At 43.3% G+C, this 18,373-nt stretch overlaps 1 protein-coding gene across 3 annotated transcripts in view; it reads right to left on the reverse strand.

Moving 5' to 3' along the window:
• The window catches only part of CENPC (centromere protein C), a 904,489-nt gene that overhangs the window by 439,608 nt on the left and 446,508 nt on the right, over positions 1–18,373 (reverse strand). For all 3 annotated transcript variants that reach the window (XM_069235766.1, XM_069235758.1, XM_069235777.1), the window contains exon 16: positions 7,559–9,059. In XM_069235766.1, the coding sequence (XP_069091867.1) occupies positions 7,559–9,059 (1,501 nt within the window). The remainder of the gene's footprint in view (positions 1–7,558; positions 9,060–18,373) is intronic.

Consider the following 18,373-nt stretch of genomic DNA (forward strand, 5'->3'; position numbering starts at 1 on the left):
ACAGATGGGCATCATCCAGCGATGACCCAGAGTCATTACCTAGATTGGGTGATGATTGGGAGGGGTCTGCGGACCCTAGTGGATATCATACATTAGAAGATCTCAAGGACAGGTGGTATTAGGATCTGGCACATGCCAGTGGGCTGGACACCTACACAGACACTGGCCTGGTCTCTCCCCCTACCGTGGCTACAGGTGAAGGTGTCTCATTCTTAATTGTGGTGTGGTGGGCGGCTAAGGTCCTGAACTGTACACTACACTCAGTGCCAGTCAAAATAAACGTCTTGACTGGGATGCTTCAGCTGGGAGTTGCCCCCACTAAATTATTACTTCCATTCAATGAAGCCCTTGTGGGCATCCTACTAAGGCCTGGTCCAAGTCCTGCAAAGGGGCTTCTGTGCATAGGGCAAATAGGTCACCATCATCACCCTCACCCAGGGGACCCCAGTTTGATCACCAAGCACCCCACCCTGGAGAGCTTGGTGGTCCAAGCCTCCACTTCTAAAATCAACCCAGGCACATTCTCTACCACTCCTCTGGACAGGAAATCCAAAAGGCTGGATACCTTTGGTAAAAGGATTTTCTTTTCTACCAGCCTGACACTGAAGTCAGTGAATACTGCATGCTTGCTGGACGGATTCTGACATACGATCTGGGACTCGATTGCACACTGCTGCCGTGGTCTTGGAGGAGGCCCGAACCATATTCTCTCAAGCAACTGCTAATGGGAGGGATACTGCCAAGTTCACCTCAACACGTGGGCTAAATACAATAGACTTGGTGAGCCAGTCGACTTCATCATCGGTGGCCCTTGGGCACCACACCTACTTGAGAACCACAGGCTTATTTAAAAAAAAAAAAAAAAAATGTATACAAAACATAATCAAAGAGGTCTTGTCTGATTAACGTGCTTGAAGCATTTCGACTCTCATGCTGGATACTAGGGTCTCATCAGGATAAAAAATGACCTGGGGAACTGTCAAGGAAAAGATCATCAGTAAGGAGTGTGCTATGGTGTATAGAAACAAAAAGGGTTAGATTTAAAATAATATACGTATTGGTGTAAGATTGGAAAACGCAGTTGACACATTAATCACAAAAGACCTCTTTGATTATGTTTCAAATTATCAATGTACTGGCAAGCATACTTTATAACTTAATAAGATGCTGTCTTTGTGAGATACACCAAAGATCACTGAACTATAAGCAATTTCTTTTTTGCTGTATGGTGTGGTGCCTCTTTTCTGACTTTGGGAATCACACTTTTTTCGACTATCACTCATTCTTTATTTTCCCTTTTTTCAACTATCACTCTTTGTTTATTTTCCTAAAGTATGATTATAAAAATGATTCACCATTATATGCTGATGCAGCTTCCAAAACATTAAAAACATGTTTTTCACATATGTGTTGGTACTGAATTCAGTGGCGCTTTTTCTGCTATAGTAATTAAATTGATTGAAAATGAGTTTCAAGTGGATCCGTGTTTTGTGATAATTATACCCAGGTTCACGTGGACATTATGGGTTGCTCTTGTATTTGTTTAGTGTCTATAATCATTGGCATATGCAGGCTTTGTAGTGGGATCTGACGTTCCAATGAATGAGGCATCAGAGGAATCTCTCTGACAATGTCCAGATCTCAGAGGGAACTTCAAAAGACCTGCAGTGGTGGCTAACAAACCACAATTTTGTCCGTGGCAGACACCTCTCTCCCTTCCCCAAACAAAGTTGACTGTAGTGACAGATGCGTCATTCTTGAGGTGGGGTGCCCGTCTGGGAGAGGTTGAGTTCAGAGGGCTCTGGCAGAATCTGGGTTCTACTTCAATCTTTTGTTCTTTTCAATTAAAATTAAAATCAATCACATCAATTTGTTGGACCTACAAGCAATCCAATTGGTACTGAAAGTTTTTCTTTCTTTAATCAGGGGACGGCTGGTACAGGTGTTTATAGACCGTCATGTGGTATTACAGCAAACAGGGCATGGAACCTTTGTCAAGAGGCACTGAGCCTCTGGACTTGGTTGGAACACCAGGGTATAATCCTATTGGTTCAACACCTGGCAAGACCTCTGAAGACCACAGCAGACAAATTCAGCCGTCAAAGTGTAAACCACGAATGGTGTCTCCATCCGGAAGTAGAGCAAGGTCTTGTCCAATAGTGGGGAGGTCCTTGGTTAGAACTGTTTGCCTCCACCAAGAACGTGCAATGTCAGCAAGTTTCCAAGGCAGCTCTCCTTCAGAGATGCTTTATGTCGCCAGTGGAGCTCTGGCTTCCTGAACGCCTTTCTGCCAATACCACTTCTGCCCAGAGTTCTCAAGAAGATCAGGAACGACTGGACCCAAGTACTTTTTGTGGATTCGGCATGGGTATGGATAGTCTGGTACCCTGAGCAGCTGAGCATGAGTGTTGGTCCTCCGGTCAGGCTCTCTCTTTTGGAGGATCTTGTATCGCAGCAAAAGGGCGTGATTCTGCACCCTAACCATAAATAAAAAAAGCTTCACCTTCATGTGTGGCAATTAAGCAGTGTCAATCAACAGCTTTGGACACTCCACTCGAAGGCTGGAATGTTATCTTGGCAGCCAGGCATCTCTTCACCAAGATGGTATACACCTGGCGTTAACGCAAGAGTGTGACATGGTGTACAAATAAACATGTTGACCTTCTATCTGCATCCCTTTCCCAGGGCTGTTTGTTCATTCTTGCCGCGGCCTAGCAGGGTTCTGCTTTGGGCACGTTAAAAGGTTTTCTTTCTGCTAGTTTGGCCTTTCTGTGATTGGCAAACCGCCATCTCTTTTCAAATCCCCTGTTGGACATTGGTTCCTGAAAGGTATCCAGCATATGTTTCCAACAACACATTTCATTATGCCATGGTGGGACTTCAACCGAGTTCTCACATTTCTAATGTGTGCCCCCTTTGAGTCGCTATCCAACTGTCCACTTACTGAGTTACAGGCACTGTTCGTACATGCCCCAGTCCATCTACCCAGACAAGCTGGTCCTTTGGACTCAAGCATCCTTTTTTTACCAAAGGTGTTAAGTCCCTTTCATATAGGTCAATCCATCACTCTGCCTATCTTTTACGTTGCACCTCACCCCTCTAAAGAAGAGGAGAGAGTCAGCTCATGATGGACAGTGCTTTGTATCAAGGTCTGCTACGCATTGGGCAAATAGAAGTTCATGAAGGCTTGCAAACTCCTAACACAGCCAAAAACTGCGACCACTGCATTAGCTTGTGGGGTTCCTGTCATGGATATCTGTCAGGCAGCAAAGTGATCTTGGGTATCTTTTCTAAGGGTAAGAGGTGAGTGGTTAGAAGTCTCTATCAAATGAACAAGTTACTTACTTTTGGTAACGCCTTATATGGAGAAGACTCTGTCCAGCCGCAGAGTAAAAGTGATGTTCCCTTTCAAAAGGGCCCTAGCCTGCCACACCTGAGGTCAGTATTGCTTGTGGCTCTGTGCTTTTGTCATGGAGGGCTGTGAAAAGAAACTGATAACGCACTGGGATGGTGCTTATATAGGGACCACGCACTTTGTTCAGGTACGGATGACGCAATGTTGAACACCACCACCACCGGCACGTAGACGGTACTGTTCACCAAAAGTTTCCTAATCCAGTTCGACACTTCTGGAATATTCTAAGGTAAGGAATATGTGGCTAGATAAATTCTCTACAAGATAAGGAGTTAGAAAAGGTAATACTGATCTGCCTGAGCTTGAGCTAGCAACTTGAGTAATTAGTGAGGTCCAAACTGAGTGCATATGATGTAGATGTATCGAGTAAAACAACCAGTTCTTCAATTGTTTGTAGAAGGCCAGATAGTTCTAACTTTTCCACAGAGACGCTAAAATGGAGTTTCACACCATGGATTTTTGATCTGTAAAAAGAGTGTTACATCAAAAATTAGAGCACAGGTGCCACTATCTCAGCGATTTTTTTGATAACTTGCCCTAAAAACTCCTGCAAGTTTTCTGATATCCTGCAGATCAGAGCTTCTTAACCTGTGGTCCGGGGGCCTATAAGAGTTTGCGAGGCCTACTAAAGGGGGTCGTGACTGCTTAAAAAATGAATAATAAAATATTATAATAAAGTGTAAATCAATAAAGCAGCAAAATGTACAACTGAAAAATTTTAAACGTCACAGAAACGTGAAGGATTTGAAATTGGATGCTAAAAATGAAGGTAGTATTCTCAGATTGATTTGTGGGAACAGTACAAGTGTATCAAAAAGAATATGGTATGGATGATGTGTGTCCTCAATTGAAATGACAAATGAACCAATATTTCTATTAAAATTACAATACTGATGTTTTTATATATTACTGAATTAAATAAAATATTTAATAGTTTGTATTTTATATGGTAAAGGCTTGTCCTGTATTTATTTTGTATTTTTGTTTCCAGTTTAAATCATCAGAAATGACCAGGCTGTGGTCCAAGGTTTCCAATAATGACTTAGTGAGGGTCCCCGAACTCCAATAAAGATTTAGTGGGGGTCCCCTGATTCCAATAATGATTAAGAGGGGGTCAACATAAGTCAAACCACTGCTATAGATCACGCTTCTGACAACAGGAGTGTGGCCAGTTTTAAACACTTGGAAGCAGGCTTGTCAAACTGTTTCAGTGTGCTTTACAATCAATGGTGGCCAATGGTCTGATTAGAAGAAATCTTTCTCATCTCCTCAGAGTAAGTCTGTGCTGTTTCGGCTGGTTCAAATGTGGCTCCCTGCAGAAAACAAGTGTTTATAGTTGGGAGAATGCTTCACTAAGTGTCTTTTTACATTTTAAAGAGTTTTTCATGGCAGGTTTTTCTGTATACGAGATATTAGATCTGCCTGTGGCTTCTGTCTGGAAAGCATCATCAGTCAAAGCAGACTTGGACTAAATGAAAAATATTATTATTCCTGCCTATGATAAGATGACAGAGGAGGCAAGTCTCAGTAGCAGACATCTACTAATTCTCCTTATTAGGATTATCGACATATACAGAGTCAGGCCAATGTTGCCACTTACTCTGCCCAAGGCTGAGTCTACTGTGTTGGACCACTGACAGTTCTTATAATGCTCACTGATATACCTACTGAGTGGGTCTACTAATGATGTGTGCACTTTGTGCAGCATCTGAGGTCTGTCACTAGGCACAGTTCAGGCACTGCATGGGGCCACTGGAGCTCTGCACAACACATATTGGTGCATGCACTGAGGTGCCATCGACATCTTTCACAAGTGCAGCTGAGGTCTGTATTGAAAGGTCAATGATGCTTGTCACTAGGACCATTGCCTGATGCACTATTTAGGGCTAATGAGGGACATACTAGGTTTATTACATGCACCGTGAAAGGGCCAATGACACAGTGCACCAGGCCAAATCACTGACAACTATGGCCTGTCATGGAGTTTGTCACTTTAAAAAGCGAAGATGATGAAGATCCAGAAACAGTGTAGGTCCCTTGTTACAGCACAGAAAGTACTGATGGTTGGGGAGGTGGGAAGTGGTAGCTCAGCAGATTAGACTGTGCCTTATTTAGAGTTTAGTTGACATAGCATTCTACCACAAACTACAGATGTCCTGTCCGATGTATTACAAATAGATTACAGTCAATGCACTTGTAAATGAGCAGTCAATACATCTGCTATGTTTGTGAGCCATGCACCATTTTAAATGCCCCTTGTTTCTTGATACCACCAGTGATTCTCAAATGTTCATTTGTATTGAGGTGACTGCACTTAAATATCACCCTTTGTGTGGATACATTTGTAGATGCTGAGATGCTCAGACTGACTGACAGGAAAAATAAAGAAATTGAGGTTTATGATTATATACAGAATTACAGATGGGTAACTGAGTTATAGGGCCGTTTTTCACCAAGTGGTCCTAAGTGATATCAAACAGACTAAGTGAAGCGGACATAGAAAAGTCCAGGTAAATCTGTGATTTTAGTTGCATAGTTTTTGAATTGTGGGAGCCTTCCTTTATGTTTCAGAGGCCAGACGAAGATGTTAAAAAAGCGAGGTGAAAGTGGGTACCCCTGTGGTATCACATAAACAAGTGTTATTCATAAAGAGAAAAATATCCAGATTAAATGTGATTTTATAAATAATTCAGACAAGATTGAAAGCACTGCCATTTCAGCCACTGCACTCCTAATGTGATAGGCAGTCCCTTTTAAAGGAATAGCATGGCTCATGATGTCAGGCACTGCTGACAGATTCATTATTAAGTGCCACGTGTCTTGGCTACATTCTGGCTGATGTTATCTTAAATCTCAATAGAAAAGCATTCATCCCGACTGATCAATCCTATCCTTTGGACTTGTAGCTGGTTTGCAAGTAGTTTCTCAATTAATATATTCATAACTGAAATCTCACAACAGGTGAGTAACTGACAAGTTGTGCGGGGTGTAAATTATCTTTTTGGGGATGGGGTTAGAAGCTGGTAGGTCTGGCTGTCACACTGTCGAAATAAGTCATAACCATCCCAGAATCTGGTCAACTGATGCTTCCAGAAATTATTTAAGAACTTCATCTAGAAAAAAAAGTGGAAGTAACGCCAGGGCGAAATGAGGATTATCCATGTAGGGTTAATGCTTGTGGCCAGTAAAAACATTTTCTTTGAAGGAGTTGGCTATGTAATCCCTCTGCAACTGTGACAAATGTGGTAACATGGTTTAAGGATGAGGAGAAAGAGGTGTACAGATTGTCTTGATAAAGGCATTCAATTTTAAGTAACAATGTGCTTGGGTAAGATGCAGGCACTGTAAAAAATAAAATAAAATAAAAAGACAGTAGTAGCTTCTGCCGCATGGTCTGGTCTGTCCATAAAGGATAGTTTTAAAGACTAGTTAGAAACAGCAGGATATACATCAACCCGGACACAAAATTGTTCATTCTAGGAGTCCTAGGGAACACTGGGGAAAATATCACTATTGATGAGTGCTAACTGTTATTAGGACAGTTATAATTTATTTGTGAAGGGTCTGAGGGACTCCTCAACTACAGTGTAACAGTGCAAGGAATGGATAACTGTATGAAGTAAGAGAAACTAATTTATATAATAGAAGGGGGCCACAGTGTGGGGCAAGTGACAAGCACATCTCAGTAGTCTAATCAAATGGATGACTTACTAATAGTAGAGACCCGCAGTTGGCCCGGCAGTACGCTCATGATCTCTAAAAATGGGTATATAATGATTAGCACGTGGAATCTGTGAACCAATGGCTCTACAATCAATGCATGTTCTGCCTCATACAGACACATTTGTTTGGTAAATGTAAATAAGGTTAAAAACTACACAACACAGAGAGGATATTTCAGGAATAAAGGTTATTCCAGGCATATAAACAGGAGCCTGAGCTCAAAGAATACTGTACTATTTAAGGCTCAATTTAGCCTCTCAGCAAATGACTGTGACAGGTCAATGGCAGCTTCACAGAAATTTAGTGAATGAGAAAAAAACAGTATTAAGCAAAAGTGAATCAGCTCATCACAAAGAAGTGTTTTATACAATATATACAAGTTTTTTCCTAGTATTTTTCAACATCAGGGAAAGTACTTACGGAAATCTGTTGAAATATTTTTTCTGGGGAGTGACTACATTGATATTTTTATCAAATGTGCCTAGATTCTTCTTTTCCAATATTCTATCGAACTGCTCAGACATGTGTGTCAATTGTTCTGGCTCTCTGCTATCTTCTTTTCTTGAACTAGAGTTTTCACTGTAATCAGAATGGGACTGTGTATTTATTCTCATTGTGCCTTCCTCCACATTGCCGTCTGAAGAAGATGAAGAGGATGAAGTGTTATTATGATTCAGATTATTGTTATTTGGTTTACTGCGTTCCATATGTTCAGGTACTTCTTTACAGTAAGACGTTTTGATATTTTTTACATGTGTGTTAACTTCAAGATCTTCTTGCAATGCATTTACACTTTCTAGAAAATGCTCTTTCTGGCAAGACAGTTTAGCTTTTTTGACATCTGCCTTTTGATGAAGACCGGCTGCAACTTCTGAACAGAGTTCGTTATGCACAAATTCTGTACAGCGTTCATTCTGCACAGACCCAATCGCTGGCTTACCATACTTGCAAGAACCGTGATCCTCTTCCAAAACATGCCCAAGTCTTAAAGTACGCCCTCTACTGTGAATCTTTGTGACATTCTTGTCATGGGTGTAAAGCCTGGGATCTTCTTCCAAGTTTTCTGCATCTTCTGAAGAATTTTCCTTCAAGCAAGACCTTTTCAACAATTTCTCATGTGTGTCATGCTTAGGATTCTCTAGTGACGCTTTGGCAACATCCAGCACAAGGTCTATATTTTCGATCTGGTCAACATCTTTTAACTGGTCTTCATTCTCATTTTCAGAGACAAGATTACCTTCACTGAAAGTACAAACTGGCATCCTAGATTTACTTCTTATTTCTTTAACAGTGAGTTCTTGAGAAATATCTGTTTGCTGCGGAGACTTTGTTGGGCTTAGCCCGGGTGTCACACTATCAGGATCAATCTCTAGTGCTGTCTTTGTATTAGCAACTGGAGTTTTTACATATACTGCACCAAAAGTTTCTAGAGATCCCTTAAAACTAGATAGTCGTTGAGTCCGCATTGGTGGCAAAAGAGATTTTCTTAAAGCTGAGACTCTAGACTTCACTTTCGGTGGTAGAGCAAAGCCCTCTTCTCTTTTTGGGTTTTCAGGTTCTTCTTCTTCCAAAAATCTTTCAGTTCTTTCCTCTGAGATAGGACATTTGTGTTTACTAGAAACTTTAAGTATGGATTTTTTTATTTTCATAGGTTTTTGTTTCACTTCATTATTCTCTAGTACATCATCAACTTTTCGTTTCTTTCCTCGATACTCTGAAACAGCTTGCATTTCAGTATTTTCACTCATTGAACCTAACTGTTCATTTGTTTTTCCTTTAGCTGTATTTGTTTCCACTAATCTGTCCATTCCATCTAAATCTGCAGGTGAATCAATTTTTGTTACATTATTGATTTTAACCTGTTGATGTGATTTTGTTTTACTTATTTTGGCACCTTTAATTTTTTTGTTACTTGCTGCCCCTGCAAAGAAACCAACACTTTATTCAAATGATTGAAGCAACGTCACAAACAGCATACTTAATTAGTCTGCATAAGCATAGCATTAAACTCGCGATGTCTCATCATCTCATAGTATTAATTACTTTTCAAATGTTAACTCCAGAATTACAGCTTTAAATCTGTTTTTTGCTGCCACTGCTAGGGCAGTGATGACTTGTTCAATACCACTCCTAAAGGCATTCTCCCAACTATTCTAAAAATGTATCCGGCTCAAAACTGATCCAACAACTAAACCGAAATGCCATTAATTACATCTATTGAATACCATTTCACAAGAGTTCTCTTTTTTTCCATCACCTTCAAAATGTACTGAGGGGCACCACCCTGAGTAAATGTATGAGGTGTTCATTTGTATGAGGCCCTTAAGATTGGTTGCCGGGGACAGAAGCATGATCTACAACAATTTGAGTAAATTATTTTGATATCATGAAGGAGCACCCCGTATAGTTGATCTTCCAGAACTAGATAAAAGAACAAACAAGTTTGTGTGTTTAACTGAACATGCTGTTGCTCAGAAGCATATGTGATCACCATTTTTCAGACTTCTCAAATTACCCCAGCTGGTCCTCCACCACCTGTTGCAGCCCCCAATCACGTTGAGACTAATCACCTTTAAAATACAAAAAAATAAATATCAACATTGTTTTATGCCCAGATCTTCAAACCTGTACGTAAATTGACATACAAACATTTTAAAAGACATTTGTTTTAAATCCAATACAATCCTATACCTTAAGTATGGTGGATGTTAAGCATTGTTGAATGCTACAGAGTTCTTTCTATGCTACAGTTCGCATTAAAGCTGGTGGATGTTGACAGCCTGATTTGTCGATGCTTTGGCCAAACTCACGTTTCTTAGGTTTCTCACGCAGTGCATCTCATGATGCTGTCTCCCGTTGTGCTTCCGGGCATGACAATAAAGAGCAGAATATAGGTACCACACATGAGCAATAACAGCAGCTTATTCATAGGTCTTTCAGTGCCCATAGACTAAGAACGGGACAGGCAGCTAGAGAGGAGAAGAACTGAGCAAATTCTGAAGTGGAACCTTATTAACTCCAAACAGCCCATTGCACAGAATGAGGTGAGCCAGCTCAGTGGAATCAGAATATTCATCAGAAAGAGCATTACCAAAGATAAATAAACTTAGGCCCTCATTTTGATAACAGCAGTAAAAAACACCTACTGCCGCAGTGACGGGCGTCAAAAGACCGTCGCCGCGGCTACCATCCATCTGCCATAATATGACCACAGATGGACTCCCGCCACAAGAAGGGTGGAAATCCAGCTGTGGCCATACTGGTGGATGGCTGTATGGTGGCGCTGCTACCTCCAGCAGCGCCACACCAGTAGACTGCCGCCAGCCGTATTATGACAAATAATACAGCCTGGCGGTGTTCCTTTGGTGGTAGCAGCGCCCCATCCCCTCCCCTGCCGGATGACCCCCTGTATCCAGGTAAGTCGGGCCTCCGACAGGGAAGTGGGGGGTGTTGTGTGTGTGTGTGTGGGGGTGTGTGTGTGTGGGGGTGTGTGTGTGTGGGGATGTGTGCATGTGTGTGAGTGTGTGCGTGAATGCGAGTTTAGTGTTGTTTGCGTGCGTGTATGAATGTGTGAGTGCGTGTACGAATGCGAGTGTGTTTATGTATGTATGTAAATGTGAATACGTGTCTGCATGTACGTTTTGATGTGTGTGCGCGGATGTGTGCATGAATGGATGAATGCATGAGTGTATATATGTGTGGATGAGTGTGTGTCTGTGTGTGTGTGAGAGAGAATGGGGGGGCGTGGATGTACGAGGGGTGGGGTTGTTTGGAGATGTGGGGGGCCTCCTATCAGTGACAGGGAAGGAATCCATGGTCACTGATAGGGCCTACCGCCATGGTTTTCCGGTAGGCAGGGTCATTATACCGCTGGCAGCACAATAGCGGCCGCCAAGTTGGAGATGGTTATCTCCAGCCCGGCGGTTGCTACCGCCATGGCAGTCGGAGTAGTACATTGGGGGATTGGCTTCAGCCAACCCGCCAATGTCATAATGTGGCGGTAAGTACTGCCAGTCTGTTGGCGGTACTACCGCCACATTAGCTCCAACTGCCGGGGTCATAACGACCCCCTTATTCTTCTGATCCAAACTTCTAACAGCAGTTTCCTCATTTTGTGGAATGACACAGCAGTGCTGCCCCTTCAAAGGAGGAGGTACTGAGAAGTGGACTGTACACCAGATGGGCCTCAAGGATCGATCAGACAAAATGACCTTTCTGCAGACTTTAGAGTGGAAATAGGATTACCTTGTATAGATGTTTGACCACATGGATGCTTAGTATACATCTAAAGTAGGAACACCTCAAACCTAGCTAAAGTAGCTCTTGCCCTGACAGAATAAGCCCTGAGACCCACTGGAGGATCCTTCTCGTCCAGGCAAAACTATTTTAATCCCAACGACATTCCAGAACAGGACGTTTTGCTTCTGAACTAACATCCATTTATTCGCACCAGCAAAACTGAGGAAGTGTTCTTTAACTTACTCAGTCTAATCAGTGTAGATGCTAACAGCCCACTTAGTATTCAACCAATGAGCCTTTTCTATGAAACCGATGTGCCACAGAGAAGAACAAGGGAATTGAAATGTGTTGCCCTTCTCAAGATGGTTAATTCACTGTCCAGAGAAAGGGCACACAACTAGAAGCATCACCTTGTCAGTAAAAATAAAGTGTTACATGGATGTGTAGGAGGCTGGCTTTTTATGTAGTAGTGTCAATGTAAGGGCACACTATGCAAAAAGTCTGCACAACCCCAAATTTTTTTACAGGGCTTACTTTAATAATCCTAAGTGCTCTATTTGTGGTAGTGTGGCCGACCATCTTAAGGCTTATCAGTAGGGAGTGTTAAGCATTTGTTGTACACACAGTCAACAACTCGTTCACACACTCAATAAGAAATCCAGGACCAATTTAGAAAATTAAAGTAGACTTTTACATCATTTTAGACACCAAGATCATTAGAATAACCTTAGTACTTTTGGAGACATTGTTCTTAAAAGAAAATAGAAAAATAGTTCAAATAACTCGTTTGAGGCGTGCACCTCAAACTCTACAATGTTCACCTATGGGAGGAAAAACATGTACCAAAACAGAACTTGAAGTCTAAGTTCAGTGGTGCCCTTCGGAACTTAAGGTGCTAAAGGGCCAAGGTCCTAAGTACCACCAGCAGTTTCCTTTTACCTGTCCAGGTGTATAGGTGCTGGTTGGAATGGTAGACTTGAGCACTACACCAGTAAAGTCAAGGGGACTTGAAACAAAGAGACTGCAATGGGGGAATTGGGACAAGTCTGCCTGAATCCAAAGGCTCATGTTGTGGGGAAACCTAGGCCAAGAGGCACAGTCCGAAGTCGTGGACCTGGGCAGGAAGGGTCACATGCAGAGGTGCTTGGCTGGCTGACCACTTGAGGTTGAGGCTCTCACAGGCTCTCACAGCTGTTGGTTGCCTGTAAAGTAGGGAAAACAAAGACAGCAGGGCCACTCTGGTCATGGATCTCGTAGGTCTACAAATCTGTTGTCGTGCAGGAAGGCTTCAAAGGCAGTGGAGTCCAGGCTGGATGAATAACAAACAACTGACTTTGCTTTGTGTTCCCAGGGCCCATGTGACCAAAGATGCCTCACACCCCCCTTTGGGAGCTTCCTGACTTGTACCCAAGTCCCCCTCTGCAGCCTGTTTCCAGGTCTCCCTTCTTTCCACCGACGTAGCATGCAAAACCACTAACCCAACCAGCACCTCTGTACACGGAACCCGAGGGCAAGTATTGAGTAACTGCTGGTTTTATCTTGGACCTTGGCCCCCTGTGACCCTAAGTCCCAAAACAAATTCTCAGAACCAATCGTAAATAGTTGAATGCAACATATGCTTTTTTTCTCTTAATAAAGCATTGCTGCGCAAAAATGCATTTAAGTGAATAATTTTAATTATTCCTTAAAAGTACAAATTGATATTTAAAAAGTACTTACTTGACAACAAAGTTCATGGTATCAAAATTTACACAAAAATACGTGCTATTTTTTCTAAATCTCAGAATTATTCTGTGAGTGTGTGTCTCATTTACTGACTCTGTGAGTACAGCAAATGCTTAGTACCACCCTGTGGCAAGCCTAAACTGTTCAACCACACTAACACAAAAGAGAGCATTTAGTGTTGTCACTGGTGCCCCTGTAAACCGACTGGGGTTTGCCTGGACTCTATGCACAATGTACCTCGTTTTGGTCCACTATATAAAGAGCCAGCTTCCTACAGGCATCACAGGAGTACATCTGCTTACGCAGATGGGCCTTCAGATGAAATATAATGCACCCTGCCTTAGGGCTTTAAAGCCTGTTGTAGGGGGTGACTTACATATGATCCATGCAGTGTTCGTTGGCATTGCACAACATGGATTGGGCAATGTAGTCTGTTCGAAATGGTGTGCACCATTTCACATATACGGCAATGTTTATCTGCATGCAGTTTGACTGTGGGTCTCTTTGGGTGGCATGATGCATGCTGCACCTCTTAGGGACCCTTTTTAGTACCTATGCCTTGGGTACCAGAAGTACCATTTACCAGGACCTTATAAGGGTGCTAAAGTCCTTGCCAACTGGGTTACAATCTACATTTGTATCGTTTTAGGGAATAAGCACTGGCACTGGGGCCTGGTTAGCAGGGGCCTAGTACACTTCCAAACAAAAGCATCAGTACCATTGAACAAAAAGTGGGGGTGACCATGTCAAAAAGAGGTACTTTCCTACAGGAGGCCGAACTGACAATTTAAGCATCTCATTCACAAGATGTGCAGATGTGATGGTAATTAGAAACTTGGTTTTCACAGTTAACAGCTTCAGGGTACATCTGTGCAGAAGAAAAAAAAAAGTACATATCAGAAAAGTAGCATTAAAATCGAAATCCCACTGAGGCATAATGAAAGGGACAGAGAGATTTATAAGTGAAAGCCCTTTAATTTTTTTTTAAAAAAGCGAGAGGCCGGAAGCGAAAAACCATTAAGCGCACTGACCACTTGTGTGAACAATTAGGGTTCTGAAAGTGGTCAGCCCTGTCCCTAGAAATCTGTCAGAAGAGAGGGGAGGATGGGTGGGTTGGTAAGGCAGCTGGACATAGTCTCTACCAGATAAGGCGTTACTTATTTTAGAATAGATAGACAACAAATCCCTTAGCCGGAGTGGATATGCAGACTAATTTCAGACAAGGAAGTCCTGTAGGACCGAGGGCAAAGTGCCACCACGATTGACCTGACTTTCCAGGCAGTAGTGCCTGGTAAAGGTGTGCAGGGAAGCCCACGTTGCTGCCTGGCAGATGTCCAGGACTGGGACTTTGCATGCTAATGCGGCAGTCACAACTTTAGCACTGGTGGAATGAGCATGCAATCTTTCAACTCGGCCCTTCTTCGCACCAACATTGAGTTGGTCATCCATCCGGAACTCTTCACTGGTTAAGCTATTACGACAATTCTCTTTTTGGGTCCAGACGTCGCTCCTCTTCTTTAGAGAGATGTGGAGGAGCAAAAAGGTAGGCAGTGTGAAGGATTGGCCTACATAGAACAGGGTGACCATGTTCTGTAGAAAGGATGCCCTTCTGCGAACTACCACCTTGTCAGGGTAGACTGAAAGGTAAGGCGACTTAGATGACAAGACCTGCAGTTCATTCACTCTGTGGGCAAATGTAATGGCTGAAAGGAAGGCTGTTTTCAGTGTCAGAAACCTGAGGGGGCAAATGTGTACCAGCTCAAAGGGATCACACATTAGAAATGTTAGGACGAGACCCCACTTACACATGATAAAGGGTGAGGGAGGATAACGGTGAACAAGACCCTCAATAACATGTACAACATAGAGGATTTAACCAAAGTGGGGTGGTCCGGCAGCTGCAAGAATGCAAAAAGACCAGAAGGATAGCCCTCAGAGATGTCCAGAGCAGAACCCTGCTGGGCAAGGGACAGAATAAAAAGTAAGATTTCAGAAAGGGGAGCAGAGAGAGGATCAACATGTTTCTCTGCATACCATGCCACAAGTTATTTCCAAAGGCAGGCACATATTGATTTGGTGGAGGTTTGCCTGGCTGTCAAGTTATATTACAGACTACAGGAGGACGGTCAAAAGCTGTCACCTGTCAATGCTCAATCGCCACACAAAAAGAGGGAGAGTGGACAGGTTAGGTTGGACAACCATCCCCTGTTGCTGTGAAACAAGATATCCCTGAAGGGGCAGCCTGATTAAGAGGATCGATGGCCATGCTCAGTAGCTCGGGATACCTGTAGGAAGCTGACCTTTTGTATAGTCTACCAAATGTAGGGCCACACTACGAAAAAGTCCAGACATCCCTTATTGGTTTACAGAGGCTTGCTTTAACAATCCCAAGTGTTCTATTTGTGGTAGTGTGGCCGAGCAGCTTAGGCTTATCAAGGGGGGAGTGGCGAGCATCTGTTGTACACAGAGTGAATAAACGAGAGACACACTCATAACAGACATCTGAGATCAATTTAGAAAAAAAACACAGATTTTCATGTATATTTAGACACCAAGACGATCAATATTGGGTCAGTACTTAAAATGTTTTTGACTTTTAAAAATATACAGTAAAAATAGCAAAGCTGTCAGTTTTGAGGTATAAACCACAAAGACTGCAATCTCCTGTGGGAGAAACATACACTGCATAGCTACACTTGCAATGATTGTAGAGAGTGGCCTTTAGACCTTAAGGTGCTAAGGGGCCAAGGTCCAAAGTACCACCAGAAGTTTGGGCTTACTTGCCCTTGTGTGTCTGGGTGCAGAGGTGCTGGTCGCATTGGTAGCTTAGAGCGCTGCAGGGGTAAAGGTTTAAAGTGACCTGTCAAAACAACAAAGTCTGCAAAGGGGGACTTGGGGACAAGTCTGCCAGAAACCAATGTGGCACTCAGCTTGTGGGGACTCCTACACAAAGGGGACGCAGGCAGATGTCATGCACCTGGGCTGGGAAGCTTGGGTGCAGAGGTGCTAGCTGGCTGGCCACTTAATACTGGAGCCTCCCACGGTTCTCGGTCAAACTGCAGAGGGAAAAAAAACAACACAGTAGGTCCACTCCACATGTGGAGCTCATCTGTCTTGAGGTTCCTTGACGTGCAGGTACATTTTTGCAGTGATGGTCTATGGAATGAACACAAACAAGCCTTGGTTGGCGCAAGTGCCCCGGTAAAGTCTCTAGCTTCTCAAAACTCGCCAGAGACACAAGTCTGACCTCTTAGAGTCTCAAGAGCCTCCTCCTATTGTGACGCTCCGTCAGTGGGCCCAATGGTCAACAAAACACGGCTTCCCGAGCAGATGCGGTCGCTACCTGCAAATGTAGGGGGGTGGCTCCTCTATTCAAAGGGAGATGCTTCCTGTGTTGAAGTGCTGGTCAGGCCTCTGTAGCTTTGGGAGGAGGCACAGTTTTCAGGGGAGTCGGGTTGGTGCAATTGTCGAGGTTCCAGCAAGTGGTGGTAAAGTCCTCTGATCTTACACTGACTGCCCTTCTTCGGTTCGCAGTAGATGAATCCGAGTTCCTGGTGTCCAGGGGACCCCTCAATAACTGAAGTTTGGGGCATTTAGGGTCGTATGGGGTATTAGCCAATGGGCTACTTACCTCTGGGGTGACTACAACCTGAAGGGAAGTAGGTAGTAAGTAGTAGTACTAGGGGTTTATTGTTTAGTTACTTAAAACCATAACAAAGGTAAAAAAGGTAAAAAGAAGCAGACACTTTTAAAATGCACTGCTAATCATCAAAGGGTTATGCGCATTCTCCAGTAATTTCGATATGCACTCCGTATGAGCTCGAGTCACAAGGAGGATAGTGCTATTTTGTAAAATGTTTCTTCTGCGTCAACAGTGATAAAAACTTCACTAAAGCACAGTTCAGCTGAGGGTCCCCAGGTGCGAAGCATGCCATCACTGCTCGTCTCCGGGTCCATATGCCTTTTTCGTTGAATTTGTTCCTTAATACGGTTTTTCGTTCCAGTGCAAGGGGGTTACATGAGCACAGGACATGCAAGAGATCTTCTGTGTCCTCGCCATACAGGGGGCAGATAGAATTGATTACATCCCTCAGCCAAGGGGGTGCATTTGAAGCAGGTGGTAAAAGACCAAGAGGATACTGTAAGAATTTCTCCATTGTTCGTCTTGAGAAACCCTGGCCAAGGTATGACTGTGGTGCCAGAGACATGTAGGCGTGAAAAGTCATCCATGCACAAGACCTCCGTGAGAAGGCTGCCTCGTCCTCCAGTAGTGACTGAAGCCTAATTGATTTCCCCACTGCTTTCTTAAAGGCGCTGTGCGGGATTGGGATCGTCCAAAGGTCAGTGAGCCCGCTCTTCTTAAGTGAATCGTCTCAGTGGATTCTGTACGGGGAGGTGTTCTTACTTTCGAGCTCTTGCCACATATAGTAATTGAGAGTGTTCAGGGTGGCACCACAGGCTTTGCTCCAGAAGATTATATATGCACCGCGTCGTGCCAAGGATTGGTTCAGTAGGCTAAACTCCAGTCTCCGCTGAGCGGGGGAGGTGAATCTGGGGATATTGAAGATCATCCGGTAGACCTTGCTCACAGCGTGGTTTAAGATGTCTAAATCCTTGCCTCTTTGTACATTGCTCACGTATGTTATTGTGGGCAGGAGCTTGGCTTTTAGCACTTTTAGGAAGTGGGTGTATGAAGGCCCATTAAGATACATTTTTTGTCTTTTTAAGGATAGCGCTATGTCAAGACTTTTTCCCATTAGACTTTTTCTTTGATGCGCAAAGTTCCCTGATTTGTCAATAAAGATGGAAAATGTCACTTACCCAGTGTACATCTGTTCGTGGCATGAGACGCTGCAGATTCACATGCTTTGCACATCCTGCCATCTAGTGTTGGGCTCGGAGTGTTACAAGTTGTTTTTCTTCGAAGAAGTCTTTTCGAGTCACGAGATCAAGGGACTCCTCCCCTTTCGGCTCCATTGCGCATTGGCATCGACTCCATCTTAGATTGTTTTCCCCGCAGAGGGTGAGGTAGGAGTTGTGTATTATAGTAATAGTGCCCATGCAATGGAGTAAATATGTATGTACATAATGTGGTTTAAAGCGATATATTTACAAATTTACAAATGTTCAAGATCAACTTCAAACGGCTATAGGATCCCGGGGAGGCGGGTGGGCGCATGTGAATCTGCAGCGTCTCATGCCACGAACAGATGTACACTGGGTAAGTGACATTTTCCGTTCAATGGCATGTGTAGCTGCAGATACACATGC

This window comes from Pleurodeles waltl, chromosome 1_2, assembly GCF_031143425.1.
Source record: "Pleurodeles waltl isolate 20211129_DDA chromosome 1_2, aPleWal1.hap1.20221129, whole genome shotgun sequence".
Classification (NCBI taxonomy): Eukaryota; Metazoa; Chordata; class Amphibia; order Caudata; family Salamandridae; genus Pleurodeles; species Pleurodeles waltl.